The sequence below is a fragment of the Rhinatrema bivittatum genome, chromosome 13 (genome assembly GCF_901001135.1).
Source record: "Rhinatrema bivittatum chromosome 13, aRhiBiv1.1, whole genome shotgun sequence".
Lineage (NCBI taxonomy): Eukaryota > Metazoa > Chordata > Amphibia > Gymnophiona > Rhinatrematidae > Rhinatrema > Rhinatrema bivittatum.
In genome coordinates, this window is record NC_042627.1 from 7,363,104 (window position 1) to 7,379,542 (window position 16,439).

General features: G+C 48.8%; 1 protein-coding gene across 7 annotated transcripts in view; it reads right to left on the reverse strand.

Moving 5' to 3' along the window:
- Window positions 1-16,439, reverse strand: part of CTNND1 (catenin delta 1) — a 75,427-nt gene that overhangs the window by 25,262 nt on the left and 33,726 nt on the right. For 5 of the 7 annotated variants that reach the window (XM_029575922.1, XM_029575921.1, XM_029575920.1 and 2 more), the window contains 3 exons: window positions 7,002-7,073; window positions 2,710-2,910; window positions 1,856-2,394 (listed from right to left, as the gene is read on the reverse strand). In XM_029575922.1, the coding sequence (XP_029431782.1) occupies window positions 1,856-2,394; window positions 2,710-2,874 (704 nt within the window). In that variant the 5' untranslated portion in view covers window positions 2,875-2,910; window positions 7,002-7,073. The remainder of the gene's footprint in view (window positions 1-1,855; window positions 2,395-2,709; window positions 2,911-7,001; window positions 7,074-16,439) is intronic. The other 2 variants (XM_029575918.1, XM_029575917.1) reach the window with 1 other exon arrangement.

A 16,439-nucleotide genomic window follows, 5' to 3' on the forward strand; every position in this document is an offset into this window, starting at 1 on the left:
AATCCCTCCGTCAGGTACAAACAGAATAAATTACAAGAGATGGCACAGCTAGAAAGTAAGGAATCAAAATGCATTCCAGCGAAAGGGGAATCTAAGAAACGCAGGTCTCTGCAATCCTAACTCAACTAGGGCCATAAAATTCCACTGTCACCTTCTGATCACCCACCAATGCTTCCTTCACACTATCACCTGAATGCATTTTAGGATTCACTTGTATTTTCTAGCAATGTCCTGTTCACGCTGTCCGGACCTGAGGGAGGGAATGTCAACTCCCCAAAGCTAGTCAAAAAAAAAAAAAAAAGTCTTTTCTGTGCAAACTGGAGCCAAAGGGACCTCAACCAACTGGCTATAAAAACAAAAAAAGACTCCAAGGCAAGTCTATGCCGAGCCTTTCCATCCTAAGAGCTGAAGGAGGCGTGGGGCCTTCTAGGAACAGATTCCATACAGAGCTACTGACCTAGGCCCTCAAGCATACCCACAGCACAGCCACGGTTTCCAACCTTCAAAAATGCAGGAGCATCTTGAAGATGAGAAAGGAGTGAAAATCCCACGAGCACACGTGGGAAAAGCTGCAACAATTTGCAAAACAAGAGCGATAAAAGCAATACACACAAAATACTAAGGAGCTGCACTAGCAAACAAAGGAAAAAAAGCAGCAAAAGCTCAACTACAGCACAAAAACCTCACAAAAGTTACTTCAAGCACTACACAGACCAAAAGCCAAACAGTAATAAGCCATGGAGAGGCGACTGGGAGCTTGAGAAGTGCAGCGCAGGACAGTGGACTGCTGACAAGATGGTCTACATCAGGCACGGACATAAGAGACAAGAAACACACACTCCAGACAAATACAATTTTGTAGCACAGAACTGGAAGTGGTTTCACATCTTGTGGCTGGACGTGTGCGCCAGAAAGGCATAAAGACAGCACGGCTTGTCCACTGGAAGCTGAGCAAGCACTAACAGCACTGGGGAGAATGTAGAAGTGATCACATGAGACCATTCTTACACCAACCAGGAAGAGACACTCGATGCTAGGAACTAGACAGAATGGATAAAGGAGAAAAACAACCCATAACACACCATGGCTGACAGAAGTATCAAGCGACTATTCTGCACACACACACACATGCACTACATCATGTGCCAAGAGATGCAATCGGAAGCCACCAGAACATGGCTAATAGCCCCAATCATCTTGGGTACCACTGCCCTGATGGAAAAACATAAAAACAAAAGCTTCCACTCTCAGCTCGAAACGTTGCTTCGAGATATTACATCTTACGAGCTCCAGAAGGAAGCTCTTTGGCACCATGCAAATACAAAAGATGAGCACAGTAAGCTTGAGAGTGAGATTATACCCAGCATATCCTGACCTACACAACGTTCATTCCTGCCCTGGTATGTGCAGAACACGCTCGTTACGCACGTTAACTCACAAGGAGCACAGGGCCCTAGACGTGCTCCCATTTTTTAGGCTTCTCTAAAATTACTACTGGAAAGAGATTGTCTGAACAAAATACCAAAAACCTGGAAGAATTAATGCACAAAGAATACCATGATCTCAAGGATCCGTCCCCTCCCTACCCAAACCGGGTACTACTACTACCAAAAAAAAAAAAAGTTATTAACATGACAGCAAAGGAGCCCTGCAAACAATACAAGCCAGCAGCCAATCTGACATCTTCCATTGCAATACCGGGAACTTATACAGGAGACTCTCTGCCAGATCCTGGACAAGGAGATGGAAACCCACTTGGCTAATATATCATGACTTCACCAAAAGGGGAATTAACAGGGCCCCTAAAGCAGTTTAGCGCAGCTGCTCAATAATCACTGAAGCAATGCAGTCCTACCTGAGGCGCCTTCTTGGGTCAGAGGGCGTGCCTGCTCGCCGGGCAGTGCCATAGTCTGAGCCCAGGCCGTAATCCAGATCTTCATAGCCAAGGCTCCGCTGGTCATCCTCCAGCCCATACGGCTCCGGGTGGAAGCGGTCGAGGTTGGCGTTACTGCCGCCCACACGGACCTGGGGCTGAGGGCCATACATGTCCTGTCGGCTGTGGGCACGGTAGCCGTCCACAGGGGATGGACGGTAGCGCTCATCGATACGGGTGACTCGGGACAGGCTGCCGTAGTTATTCTCACTCCCGGCATAGCTGCTGTCCTCAAAGGGGCGTCCATAACCATCATGGTAATGGTAATTGCGGGGCACGGTGGATGTGCCCGGCGGGCCCACGTAGCCTACGCCAACAGCCTCGCCGCCATTTGTGCGGTAGTTACGACCAAGGGTCTGGACGTAATTGCCAGATCCAGCAGAGTTGTCCAGTGGGAGACCATCTGGACCAACTGGGACCTGGATGGTGCGTGTTGTGACCGTCTTCACCACTTTCTTGACCTGGTTGCAGAAGAGAGAGAGAGGAGAGGGAAAAAAAAAAGTCAGTGGTCATTGCCCACCCCTCCCCGATGACTGCTTATGACACTAGATACAGTTATAGTATGTGCCACCCAGCTAGCTGTAAGCATTCTGACCTAATGGTGCAGTGCCACGAAGGCTAAACTACACTGTGGTTACTTTACATCACTGGCACCAATACACTTCTCTTTTAAAGGGTCTGCCCAACAGTGATTCAGCAATTGCACATTAACAGCAACTAGAAGACCAGCCAGCTAATTAAACAAAGTGCCAGGCACCCAGAGCGCCACTACACACCTCCCTAAGAGGGGCTGCAAGCCCGCCTCTGGCCGCACTCACTGTGGTTTCTGTGCGTCGAGTTGTGCCATCATCTGAAGTCTCTACGGAGACGACCGACATGGCGCCTTCGGGGTCCTCCTCCATGGTGTACGTCTCCTCGACAATGTGGCCCGGATCCTGCATCCTGGGAAGCGTGCTGTACACTATGTGATTCCTCTCCTGAGGACAGAGCATGGGCAACGGGTTACAACAGGCCAAGATTTTGGGACAGCCCCAGCCCTGAGCAATGTCGCATGCTGGATTTAATTTAATAAAGGCTTCTTAGGCATTCTCTGCATTAAAAGAAAGCATCCAAGATGACTGCACACATCTAAGAGCCAAAATAACTCCTCACCTCGGTGCGAGGGTTGGAGGCAGGGCTCACAAAACTCTGCAGGCCCTGGAGTAAAGAGTACGATCCTTAACCAGGCTGAAATACCAAACCAGGATAGGGGTGACCGTTTTGTAATTTTCCTTGCTGAATCATATCTCAAAATGTTCCAGTAGCAAAAAGAAAATTATTCCTTACCTGCTAATTTTCGTTCCTGTAGTACCACGGATCAGTCCAGATGGTGGGTTTTGTGCCCCGTCCAGCAGATGGAGTCAGACAAAGCTTCGGAGGGTGCTACCTTATAAGCCAGTGCACCCTCTGTCAATCCTCAGTATTAAGAATATCAAAGCAGGAGAGAACAGAATGGATGGATAAAGGAAACAAAGCTCCTGCAACTTAGAACAGCTACACAAACAGCAAAACGAGCCATTAAACAGCCATAGAGAAGAGAAGCTGAAAACAGAACTATGTGAGTAGAGGGGCAATCCAAAGCGATTTGAGCAGAAAAAGGCAATCCCATATACGCTGAGGGAAGGCATCTGGACCGATCCGTGGTACTACAGGAACGAAAGTTAGCAAGTAAGGAATCATTTTCTTTTCCCTATACGTACCTGGATCAGTCCAGACGGTGGGGTGTACTAAAGCTTCCCTACGTAGGGTGGGCCCCGGATAGCCCTGCTCGAATGACTCGGTTGCCAAAGGAACCGAAAGTCAGCGACTCTAGATTCAAACGATAGTGCCGAGCAAAGGTATGTAACGATTTCCAGGTCACTGCTCGGCAGATGTCCTGGGGACGAGACCAACTGACTCTCCGCCCAGGAAGCCGCTTGAGCTCGAAGAGAATGGGCTCTGATGCCCACCGGAGGCTGTTGACCTGCCCCTATGTATGCAGCTACGATAGCTTTTTTGCTAGCGAGCAATTGTGGTTTTCATAGCCTTGGACCCCTTCTTTGGACCATTCCAGAGGACAAACAGATGATCCATCAAGCGAACTTCATTAGTGACCTGCAGATAGCGAATCAGGATGCGCTTGACATCAAGCTTACGTAGATCTCGTGGATCGGTAGCTGAGAAGGACGGGAGCTCAACCGTCTGAGTCACATGGAATGCAGAAACCACTTTGGGCAGAAAGGAGGCACCGTGCGCAAGGAAACCCCCCCCGAGTCCGTGAAACGTAGGTAGGGCTCCCTGCAGGATAGCACCTGGAGCTCCGAAATCCAGTGGGCAGAACAAATGGCCACGAGAAACACCGTCTTGAGGGTGAGGTCCTTGATGGTAGTGGAGCACATCGGCTCGGAGGGCCACTCAAAATCCGAAGGACTAAGTTGAGGCTCCAGGAGCAAATTCTAATGGGCAGCCGTGCTTTAGAATATCCAGGACCCATTGATCCGACGTAATCTTGACCCACTCCTCGTAAGAGAGGGAGAGCCCTCCCCCTATCCTGGGAATTGGGGAGTGGGCCATTATGGCTTCATTGGGAAGACTTGGAAGGTGCCCCTTGGGCCAGACCGTCTCATGCCTGTCTCCAGCCTCAAAAGGAACGGGACCAGGACTGGGAACATGAAGAGGGCTGACGAGGAGTCGTCTGTCTTGTGGGGCGGAACAGTCGTTGACCGCGGAAACGGCTTCTGGAGGAGCTGAACGTCCTAGTAGTCCGCGGCCAATCTTCTGGCAGCTTATGCACCGTATTCTCTCCGAGGGACTTGATAATCTGGTCCAGGTCGTCTCCAAAAAGAAATTTCCCTTTGAAGGGCAGCGATCCTGTGTCTTGGATGAGGAATCCGCCGACCAGTTTGGAGCCAGAGGAGGCGTCTGGCCGAGACTGCAGAGACCATAGACCTGGCCAGAACTCTGAGAAGATCGTACAGAACATCCGCTCCATATGCCATGATGGCATCCAGACGGTCAGCCTGTTGCGCTTCTTCTGAAGGTAGCTCCTGCGTGATTAGTAGCTGTTGGACCCAGCGAAGGCCTGCTCGTTGCGCTAAGGAGCTACAGATAGCCGCTTTGACACCCAGAGCGGACACCTCAAACACTCTCTTGAGATACACTTCGAGCTTCCTATCTTGCAGATCACGCAGAGCTGTATACCTCCCATCATCAAAATGGCTGTCCTTTTCGTTACGGCCGAAACCACTGCATCTTTCGGGACCTTAAGCAGCTCTAGAAAGTCATCCGGGAGGGGATATAGCTTTCCATAGCTCTGCCGACCTTAAGGGAGGCTTCAGGGGAATCCCATTCTCTGGATAATAGTTGGAGTAGAGTAGGATGAGTAGGGAAAGATCTTGGAGGACAGGGTCTCCCTTCTTCCCCTGTGGAGTGGGCCCAGGAAGATCCTTTAGGGCCTCAATGACCAGCTCCTGCAGGATATATACGGGATGAGGGGGTCCAACTTGTCTCTCTGGAAGATACGCAGAACTCTAGGATCATCCCCTTCCATCTGAGTCGTAAGCAAAGGCTCATCCAGGTCTGGGTCCAGAGTAGAATTAACACCGCCTGCAGGGGGATGAACCAAGCGGACCCTGGCAGTACCTTGAGGGGCCACTGGAGCTCCTGCCCCTGGGGCCCCTACTCCCTGGGTGTCCCCCGCGGGAGGAGGGTCAGCTATCCTGATTACTTTGGGAGGAGAAGGCCCTGCCGCTGAATCTTGGGGCTTGTTCATCCTGGCCAGGTAAGCGTTGAGTAACAAGAGCACAAAGTCCGTTGAGAACGGAGGTGGCCCCAAGTGAGGCAAAACGGGGGGATCCCCTGCAGGTGGAAAGGGTCCCAGAGGAGGCACTGGTGTTAAAACCAGCGGCAACATAGAAAAAAATCGCGTCCTGATCCTCTCCTGGCTGCGCAGGGGCATCTGGCTCTGCACCCAAGATGGCCACCGTTCCCGCGCTGAGCAGGAACGGGGCCGGCCTCTGTCCATCAAGGCGCGCTTGAAAGCGCGAAAGAGCGCCCCGCCGGCTGCGAGGGGCCCTCCCCACCAGGGGGGCACCTTGTACATATCCCCTCGCGGGAGAGCCGCGAACCGGGCTCCCCGCATGCACTGCACCTGGAGGATCTCAGCACGGCAAACCGAGGGGGGAAGCTGCGAGAAAAGGGACCTCCGCTTCAGGAATGCTCTCTGCCACTCTCACCGCCCCGATAGAGAATTACTACAAACGGCACAGAGGGATGACGCTTCTCTGTGCAGACTTCTCAGGGCAGCGGATCAGATCGCGACAAGGGGAGAGAGGTCAGACCACCAACGTGCACCCCAGAGAGAGTGGAGCCAGTAACTATACCTGTGAAGTAATAAAAAAAACACTTACCAAGCATACTGGAAAGCACAGAACAGAGAATAAAACTGGGAAAACCGTTCTGCCTGCAAGTTACAAGCTGTCGGAGCCAAAGAATAAGAAAGTTCAACTACTTGATCCATCCAAAATAAGAAATAAGATCAGAAATAGAGAAGCAATCTAGCTTTCAAGAAATGTACTGGGGACCCAGGAGGTTCAACACTCATCTGCTGGAGTCAGAAAGATACTGAGGATTGACAGAGGGTGCACTGGTTTATAAGGGAGCACCCTTCGAAGTGCTGGACGGGGGGACGGACCTAACCCAGCGTCTGGACTGATCCGGGTACGTACAGGGAAGGTGAAGATAACCCGAGCTGAAAGGGAAGCTGCATCAAGCTGGCAAGGCTACCTCGAAGGAGCCCTGCTGTGCGCACACAGCCGGAGATGTACAGTTCATGACAGATTTCTCCCCCGACCCATACAGTTAAGGGCATAACACCAGCATTTCACACTAAGTTTCACAAACCTTTAAACCCTGGCTTTGGCCAGCTCTTTAAATAAGATACCCGTTCATATTAGGGCTGCCACTGACATTGGCGAGGGGAGCCAAAGCACTCGCCTTATCTGCTCCCAGCACAAGAACAAAATCCACCCGTGGCTTCCTTCTCTCTCACCTGGGGCCCGTTCAGTTTCAGCTCTTGATATTTCTGCCTCTCTAACTCTGCATCTCCCACCAGGCGTCCGTTCTGGAAAAAAAAAGAAAACGTGGCAAAGGTTTCACATTTTTCCCTCTGAATGTACTTACACAATGAGAACAGAAGGGAGCATCCGGTTCATTCATGAGCCCAAAAGTTCCTCCTCTATGGCCCTGAGGGAGCACAGCTCTTAAACTCACCACAAAGGCATTAAGCCGGGCCAAATATAAAAAAAACCCAAGGTCCCCTCTACCATTTCTTCGTTGACCTCTCTTTCTGCGCGCAGGAGCCAAAGATCAGCAGCGCAAGTTCACACGGGGATTCACACTGTAAACATGAGAGTCCTACTCCTCCTAGGAAGGGACGGCCATGGGACCGGCGTAGGCAGGAAGCCAGCCTGGTCCAGCTCACCTAAAGTTTGGTCTGTGCTAGGTAGAAGCGCCACAGGTGCAGACAGACTACGGACAAGGAGACCCAGCACAGGTGCAGACAGAAGGGCTTGCAGGGGAAGCAGCGGATGGGGGAAGGGAAGAGCAAAGGGTGTAATGCAGGAAGAGAGCAAAATTAAAAAATAAATAAATTTCCCTATCTAATAAAAAAGTGTAAAATATTTTTCGAGTACAGGATGCAGAACCTTTCACCCTTGGTGGGCATAGAGAACGTCTTACCTCTAGCACAGGTCAGGGCTTGGGGGGATGCTGCTGTACGATGGCGTGTCCATGCTGTACCCGCTAGTGATCAAGAACATGCATAGGGGGAGGGAGGCCAAGTTGCTCGTATCTTATGAAAACAGAGGACCGCAGTATCCACAGTGACTTGTGGTGATTTTCCGTCCCATCACTCAATTGGCTTCCTTATCCCCAGTGGGGGAAAAACTAGGAAGAGGCGGTCACCACAGGCTCCTACATGGTACTTTTTTTTTTTTTTTTTTAAGAAAAGTTACCACAACTACTGCTTATTTGGCACTTCTATTATCCTTTCTAGATAAAAAAACATGCATTTTCTGGCCCACCTCATGGTCTGTAGGTAACATTGTGCAGGATCGTGCAGGAGACCCGGGCTCGTCTGAAACAGGCTGCAGCGTTTGTGCATGTGAGTGAGACCAGGGCTGGATTCAAGATTACCGCACCCACAGGCGGAGGACAGACAGATCAGAGAGGTCCCAAGTTCCAGATTTTGGGTGGCATTACAATTTGGTGCCCATGTCCAGATCTGGCCCCTGGGCAAGACGTGTCGTGTGGCCTGCAGGTTTCAGCCTCCACCAGCCCCCAGGCAAGGGCTGGCAGCAGGTTCACCTTATCAGTGTCTACCAAAGGAAAAAACGAGGGGAAAAAAAAGCCAGAGCAAGTGAAGTTTCTTCCGATAGCTCCTGCTCTGTGCCCCCTGAAGAAACTGCTCACTTGGACTCCTCCACTACTGCCTTACAAAAGGGGGGGGGGGGGGGGGGAGAGAAAGCACGAGCAGGTACGTGAAACTGGCAAACATTGTGCCATTCGTAGCCAAGGATCAGCAAAACTTACAATTTCCAGATAATTCATGGATTTCATGTCTTCTTTAAAACCACGAGAAGCTGTGACCTCACTTTAGGCAGAGCTGCCGATAACTCACAGAAAAACCCGCAGATGTGGAGGTGACTCACACCAAGGAAGTGCTATCTGTGGCATTTAACACAGTGTAAGGAGACTGCTGAGCGTCTGAGTCTGCTAAGGTGAGCTGGTGAAGCTGGAATCTGAGTGGAGAAACTGGACTACTAGAAAAAGGTGTGCTTCAGTCTCACTGTTGTACCAGCAGATCAAGAAGTAGCGACAACAAACGTGCAATCCATATCAATCAGGAATTGGACACCAGCTGAGGTCAGTATATAAAAAAATAAATATTCCAACCAACAGCCAAACCTGGGGTGTACAGGCACCAGGCCTCACTGTGCCATGGCCTGTAGCCCCAGGCTAATGGATAGCTACCTGAATGAGGGGACAAACAGAAAAGAAGCTAAAATACCCAAGAAAACTCCACGGACAATTAGTGAATGAAGCCAGGAAGAGAAACCTGCCAGCCAAAGAGAGCACAAGAAATAAATTCCACATTTATAGGACACGTGATACACACCAGCTAATCATGGACAGCCAATATGGCTACCAGCGTGGCCAGTGACTATCTCCAAGTTCACTGCGTGCTGGTTGATGGCAGACGTTTCACTGCTGTCTACATCTGAGGCACATTTACAACTCAAAAGGAAGCAAACTGAGTAGTGGTGAGAAGTCCATCCCTGCGATGTCAGTGGGCCAACATGAAAAAGAGTGGATGTCGAGGACATCGCCAACAAAAAGGTCTCCTTGCGAAGGAAAATTAGTTTTGGTCCGATTGAGGCTTACCTCTCACAGCCCAACAGGACAGACGTCGTCCCTCGCTTGCCTGGGAGCAGTGACCATCACCTCACACACACACACACACACCGGGTGCTAATGGTCTGCTATGAAGCTCAGCAGAGCCACTGTCTAGGGGGAACAGGTGAGAACGCGCTGAAGGTCACTGAATGCAGGGCAGATTAAGGGGGATGACCAATTGGGCAAACTAGATAAGCCTGGTTGTCCTTATTTCATTTCCAATTTCTGGCTTTCCCCTCACTTCCTTACCAGAACACCTGGGGTAAGCACAGAGGCTCTTAAATTCTGTTAATACTTTTGTCTCCATCACTTCTATTGTGAGGCTGTTCCCTGGAGAAATATTTCCTGACCTTGCTCTCCCGAGTCTATGCCCTTGGAGCCTCCTTCTGTGATCTCTTGTTCTAGAGCCCTTTCCTCTTAGAGAAGCGCATTTCTAACTTGCAGGTGTTTGAATGTCGCTATCCTCTCCCCTAGGGTAGACATATTTAGGTCCTGAAGTCTCATCTGGTATGGCTTTTCGTGCAGAACCTGCATCTGTTTTGGCAGCCTCTCTCTGGACCGGCTCCAGATTAGAACAAAAGGAAAAAAAGTTTGATACAAAGGCAGGCGTAGCTGCTTTGCTATGAAGAATTTCTTTGCACAGGTTACAGGCTGAGCCGTGCCGGCTTTTAAATGTGTTAGAACAAGGTAAAAGTGATTTCACTCACTCCCAAGGCGATATTTGTGTTTGAAAACTCCCTCACATCGATCCTTCCCAGGAGCCCCTGTGCCGCTCTTCCCCAGGCGAGTCCCTGATATTTTAAATGAGCCCGACTTCCCGGCTCTGGTCCCCTCGCTGGTGCTCCTGCGTACATAAGCTCCAGAGGCTGCGTGTACCACTGCATCAGTCTGGATTAAGAGAGATGTCCTCTGCACATTACAGCCTCCTCTCTTTAAATAACTAAACTCTGCTGCTGTACGATGACTTCCAGTGTAGGGTGCTATTGCCGGGCCATGTCCCTGATCATGAGGTGCTTCTAATCTAGTGGCAGCCTCCAGAGACCTGATGTTTACTTCGCTTTGGAATGCAAGGCATTAGAAATGTCAAAAGAAAAAAAGTGAACCTTACGTCTTCAGAAACAGCAGTGGCCTCTTTTCCCCCATGGGATTTTTCCAGTCCTGACAGTTCTTATATCATAAGATACCGCTCAGCAGAGAGATTTAGCAGTAGAGGCCTCTTCCCTGTCCACACACACAGGATGCCGCAGCTTCCCACCCCACACACCCTGGCGGTGTGCCATCTGTGCCCTCGCAGGGAGAACGTATGGCACACTCGCACAGCGCAATCAGTACTAGGAAGAGAGGCCATGGACAGAAGTAGGGGGGGGTGAGAGATGGAAAAGGGATCTCAAGTGGAGAAGAAGAGAGGGTGTATCCACTCCTATCCCATCCCCTCCCCCAGCAATCCCCTCCTCCTTCTGATGCAGACTTGAACAGAGGACAATGGTCTCAGAGTGCCTCGGGCCTCTCTCTTCTGCTGCTGCCCAGTGCCTGAATGTTGAACTGCAGACAGGAAAACAGTCCAACCCTGGACTGAAAGTGGGGGGGATGTGAGGGGCACAGATATATGGGCCGCCACCCCATATCCTACCACTATTCCACGGCCCTTCCTGCAGCGTGACAGGACACCGGGCACGCTGCTTACAGCTGACCACCAAGAGCCAAAAAGATTAAAAAACAGTTTTACAACAGAAGCTTGAAGCTCAGACAGCCTGCGTGCAGACGCAATAGCCACCAAAAACACTACTTTCAAAGTAAGGTCCTTCACGGTCGCCCGCACAAAGCCTTCAGCACCAAATTCAGATTCCATGAGGGGCAGGGCTGCCGGACCAGCAGGCGCAGATGCTTCGCCCCACAAAGGAAACGAGAGACGTCAGGATGAGTCGCTAAAGATGTGCCATGAATGTGACCACGTAACAAACCTAACGCTGCTACCTGGACAAGCAAGGAGCTACACGACAATCCCTTCGCCAGACCCTCCTGAAGAAAATTCAAAATATCTGGGACTTCCGCCCAAGTGGGAACAATATCTCTAGTGAGACACCAGGCCTCAAAGACCTTCCAAACCAGCATATAAGATAGGGAAGTAGAAAACTTACGGGAGCGCAAAAGCGTAGTCACCACAGCATTGGAGTATCCTCTGGATTTCAAATGCCTCCTCTCAAAAGCCAGGCCGCTAGACAAAAGCATTCTACCTGGTCGAAACAAACGGGTCCCTGATGCAGTAGATTCGGCATGTCCGGGAACCGCAATAGAGGCACGACTGCTAGATTCACCAGATCCGCAAACGAGGGTCGCTGTGGCCACTCGGGGGCTATCAGAACCACCTCCGTGGGATGTAACTATTCGAAGGATCCTACCTATGAGCGGCCAAGGATGGAACACAAAGTAGAATCCCTGCCGGCCAGGGAAGTACGAGAGCGTCCACGCCTTCATGTCCCCTCTCCCTGCGACGAGCAAAGAAACAAGGAGCCTTGGCATTCTTGAACATGGCCATGAGGTCCACTGCCGGAGTGCCCCACTGGGCACAAATGATTTGAAAGGCGTTGTCCGCTAGCTCCCATTCTCCTGGGTCCAAAATGATTGCGACTGAGAAAGTCCGCTTGGACATTCTCCACTCCGGCAATGTGAGAAGCCGCTATGCAGGATAAAAATTCTGTTCCGCCCATGACATCAATAGACAAAGCTTCCAATGCCACTGGTTGGCTCCTGGTTCCTCCTTGCTGATTGATATAAGCCACCATGGTCGCATTGTCAGAAAGGACTCTGACCGCCTTTCCCCAGGAGAAGCAGAAGGAATGCCTGCAGGGCCAATCTCACCGCTCTGGTCTCCAGATGATTGATGGACCAGCAAGCTTCCTCCTGGGACCACTGCCCCTGCACAGACTTCCGCAGACAAACCGCTCCCCAACCGGACAAGCTGGCATCTGGAGTGATCACCGTTCAGGACGGAACTACCAACAGAACTCCCCTTCGTAAGGGGTCCGCGCCGAATCCGTCAGAGGCAAAGGGAGATGAAATTGTTCTGAAACTGGGTTCCATTGGGAGAGCAATGCTGACTGTAAAAGCCACATATGAGCGAAGGCCCAAGGAACCAATTCCAACGTCGAGGTCATGGATCCGAGTACTTGTAGGTATTCCCAGACCGTTGGAACTTGCTTGGATAACCAGGTACACACCTGTACCTGCAGCTTGCACACCCGTTCCTCCGTAAGGGATACTGTCCCTAGCCGAGTGTAATAAAGCTCCCAAAAATTCCAGCGATTGGGAAGGTACAAGCCGGTTCTTGGACTTGACTACCCAGCCGAGAGACCGCAACAACTGAAGAACCTGGTGAATCGCCTTCTGGCAGAGTAATTCCGATTTCACATGAATCAGCCAATTGTCCAGGTACGGATGGACGAAGAGGCCTTCCCTGCGCAATTGTGCTGCTACCACTACCATAATCTTGGTGAACGTCCTGGGAGCAGTGGCCAGACCGAAAGGTAGTGCCAGAAATTGATAATGCTGGCCCAATACTCAGAACCGCAGAAACCTTCTGACATTGACCCCAGTGCACCTAATAGCACCCGTTCCCACGCTTCGCGGGAACGGTCTGGAGGCCAGGGGCTGTAGCTCCCCAAAAGCGCCTGTCACTGTCTGATCCTGCAGAAAGACCCTACCCTTGGGCATAGAGGCTCCCTCTCTCCCCGGAAGACAGCTCGCGCGCACCCCATCGCGCGGCACCGCAGGCCCTATTACCCAGCCCGGCGCGGCATGCTGCCACTAAAACTCCCATGACTCCTTCAGGAAGCAGCGAAACGGCTCACAAAAGTGTCCCCAACATGACCGGAGAGAAGGGAGAGTTGAGCCGCACTGTTTAAATAAAAAAAAATAAAAAAATTTTATACCTGACCAAAATCCTCTAGGGTCTTGGATCAAGCTTGTGGGGGGGGGGGGGGGGGGGAAGTGACCTGGGCTCCCCGGTATCACCCCCAGCGACCTCCACAAGCTGGCAATTGTGGCTAACCACCCAGTACCTCAGCTGCCTCTGAAACCAGGGCGGGAAATGGTCCCCTCAGGACCTTACCACTCCCGGGAGGCTGCGACTGTGACCTGCAGGCAACTCTCTGCGGTCCCAAGCAAACCTGTGCTCCTGATGCTGTCAAATTTCTTTTTGTTTTTTGGGAATACCTAACTACCCTGTCTCAAACACAAACTAGGCCTTAAAACACAGACTGTAGGGTTTTGCACCTCCTCCACCTGCTGGAGACAGAAGAAGACTGCCAGAAGGTGGCACCATCCTATGTAAGGTGGAGTTTTGTTTGGTAAACTTCTGTCTCCATCTGCTAGAGGGGAGGCCAAACCCAGGAGTCTGGACTGATCCAGGTACGTACAGGGAATGGATTTATTTCTCCAGGAACTTATCCAAACTTTTTTTTTTTTTTTTTTTTTTAAACGCAGCTACACTAACATCTTTCACCACATCCTCTGGCAACAAATTCCAGGGTTTGGGTGTAGAGTAGAAAATAATTTTCTTTTATTAGTTCTAAATGTATCACCTAAACTTCATTGTGTCTCCTAGTCTTTTTTTTTTTTTCCAAAAAGTACAAAGAGTAAACCGATTAACGTTTACTTGTTCCACTCTACTCACTATTTTATAGACCTCTATCAAGCCTCCCCCTCAGCCATCTCTTTTTCAAGCTGAAGAGCCCTAACATTTCCTCACAGGGGAATTGTTCCATCCCCTTTATTATTCTGGTCATCTTTCTCTGTACCTTTTCTAATTCTGCTATATCTTTCTTGAGATGTGGTGACCAGAACTGCACACAGTACTCTAGATGAGGTCGCACCATGGTGCGATACAGAGGCATTAGGATATTCTGTTTTATTCTCCATTCCTTTCCTAATAATTAGCATTCTATTGCTTCTTGAATGCTGCTGCACACTGAGCAGAAGATGTCAACACATCAGCGATGACACCTAGATCCTAATGTGGAACCCCTGCATTATGTAGATATAATTTGGGTTACTCTTCCGCAAGTGCATCATTTTACACTTGTCCACATTGAGTTTAATTTGCCATTTGAATATCCAGTCTTCATTTTGCAAGACCCTCTTGTGACTCAACAGCTTTGAATAATTTTGTGTCATTGGCAAATTTGATCACCTCACTCGTCATTCATTTTCAGGTTGTTTATAAATATATTAAAAAGCAGTGGTCTCAAAACAGATCCCTGAAGCCCTCCACTATTCACCCTTCTCCAATGAGAACATTTACTATTTAGCTCTACTCTGTTTTCTATCTTTTCACCAGTTCCAATTCACAACAGAAGACTGTCCTCATCCCATGACTAATTTCCTTTAAGAAGTCTCATGAAAGACTTTGTCAAATGCTTTCTAGAAATCTAGATACACTATATCAACTGGCTCACCTTTATCCACATGTTTACTTGTGTCTTCAAAATAAGTGTACAAAAGAGATTTATCAATTTGGGTGCAGTATTGGGAATTAAATGACAGTGCTTCGATGTGGATTTAAATGATCCAACAGCAAGGTCAAGTCTTGGGTCGCTTTGCTTCCACTAGTGATTAGAAGATTAATTTATGTGCATTAAAAAATTAACACAAAAATCAAACATCTTGGGACTCCTGACCACATTTATCCTGGACCTATAGATTATAAATGTAACTCAGGCACTAGCTCAGTTCACAAGACTTAAGACAACACACTCAATGGTGCAGACTTAGTGCTTTCAAAATGAAGTCCATCAATGTAAAGTGCTTCAATATTTAACACACTATTGTACTGCATTGCTAATTTGAGTGAAATTTTTTTTGTTTTTCTATTTTGTATTGTTACCTCAAAAAAATGTATCAGATTGGTAAATCCATGTTGGCTTTGTCCCACTGAATCTAGATGTATCTATATGTTCAATCATTTATTTATTTATTTTTAGTTTTTACCATTTTACCTTGCATAGACAGACTCACTGGTCTAATTTCTGAATCACCCCAGATCCCTTCTTAAAAATTGGCCTATTGGCAACCAATCCTCCAGTCTTCAGGTACCATAGATGATTTTAAATGATAGCTTACTAAATTACCAATAGCAGGTCAGCAATTTCATTCTTCAGTTTTCAGCACACCGGGATGTACACCACCTGGTTCAGGTGATTTGCCACTAAGTTTGTCAGTTTGCCCCATTACATTTTAGGTACAATGAGGTTTGTTTCAATGCATCTTAATCATCGCTTCCGGCATCGCCTTATCTTCCTCAGTGAAGACCAAAGCAACAAATTAAATTTAGTCTGTGACCTAGTCATCTCCAAGTAACTTTTTTACCCCTTGATCAAATGATCTAACTCACAGGTTTGTTTGGGTTTTTTTTTACTTCGAATGTACCTAAAAAAGTTTCAGTTTTAACTTCCACAGCAAGCTTCTTTTCAAATTTTTTGCCTTCCTTACCAATTATTTGCATCTAACTTGCCAGTGCTTACACCGTTTCCATTTTCTTCATTCAAATCCCTTTTCATTTCTTGAAAGATGTTTTTAGCTATTATAGCCTCTCACTTCACCTTTTAACCATGCCGGTAGTCATTCAACCTTCCTTCTGCCTTTTCTCATGCATGGAATACATCTGGTCTGGGCTTCCAATATGGCATTTTTAAACAAGGTCAATGCCCGACGTAAATAACTTTTGCAGTTGCTTTCAGTTTTTTCCTATTTTCCTCATTTTATCATAGTCATTCTTTTGAAAGCTATAATGCTGCCACAGTAGATTTCTTTAGTATCCTTCTTCCAGTTAAGTCAAATTTGATCATGTTATGATCACTATTGCCAAGTGACTCCAACACTGTTACCTCTCGCACCAAATCCTGTGTTCCACTAAGGACCAGGTCTAAAGCAGAATTGCTTACCTGTAAGATATCCTCAGAGGGCAGCAGGTTGTTAGTCCTCAAACATGGATGACATCATTGGATCGAGTCGGAATTTTAACCTCAGATTCTAACAC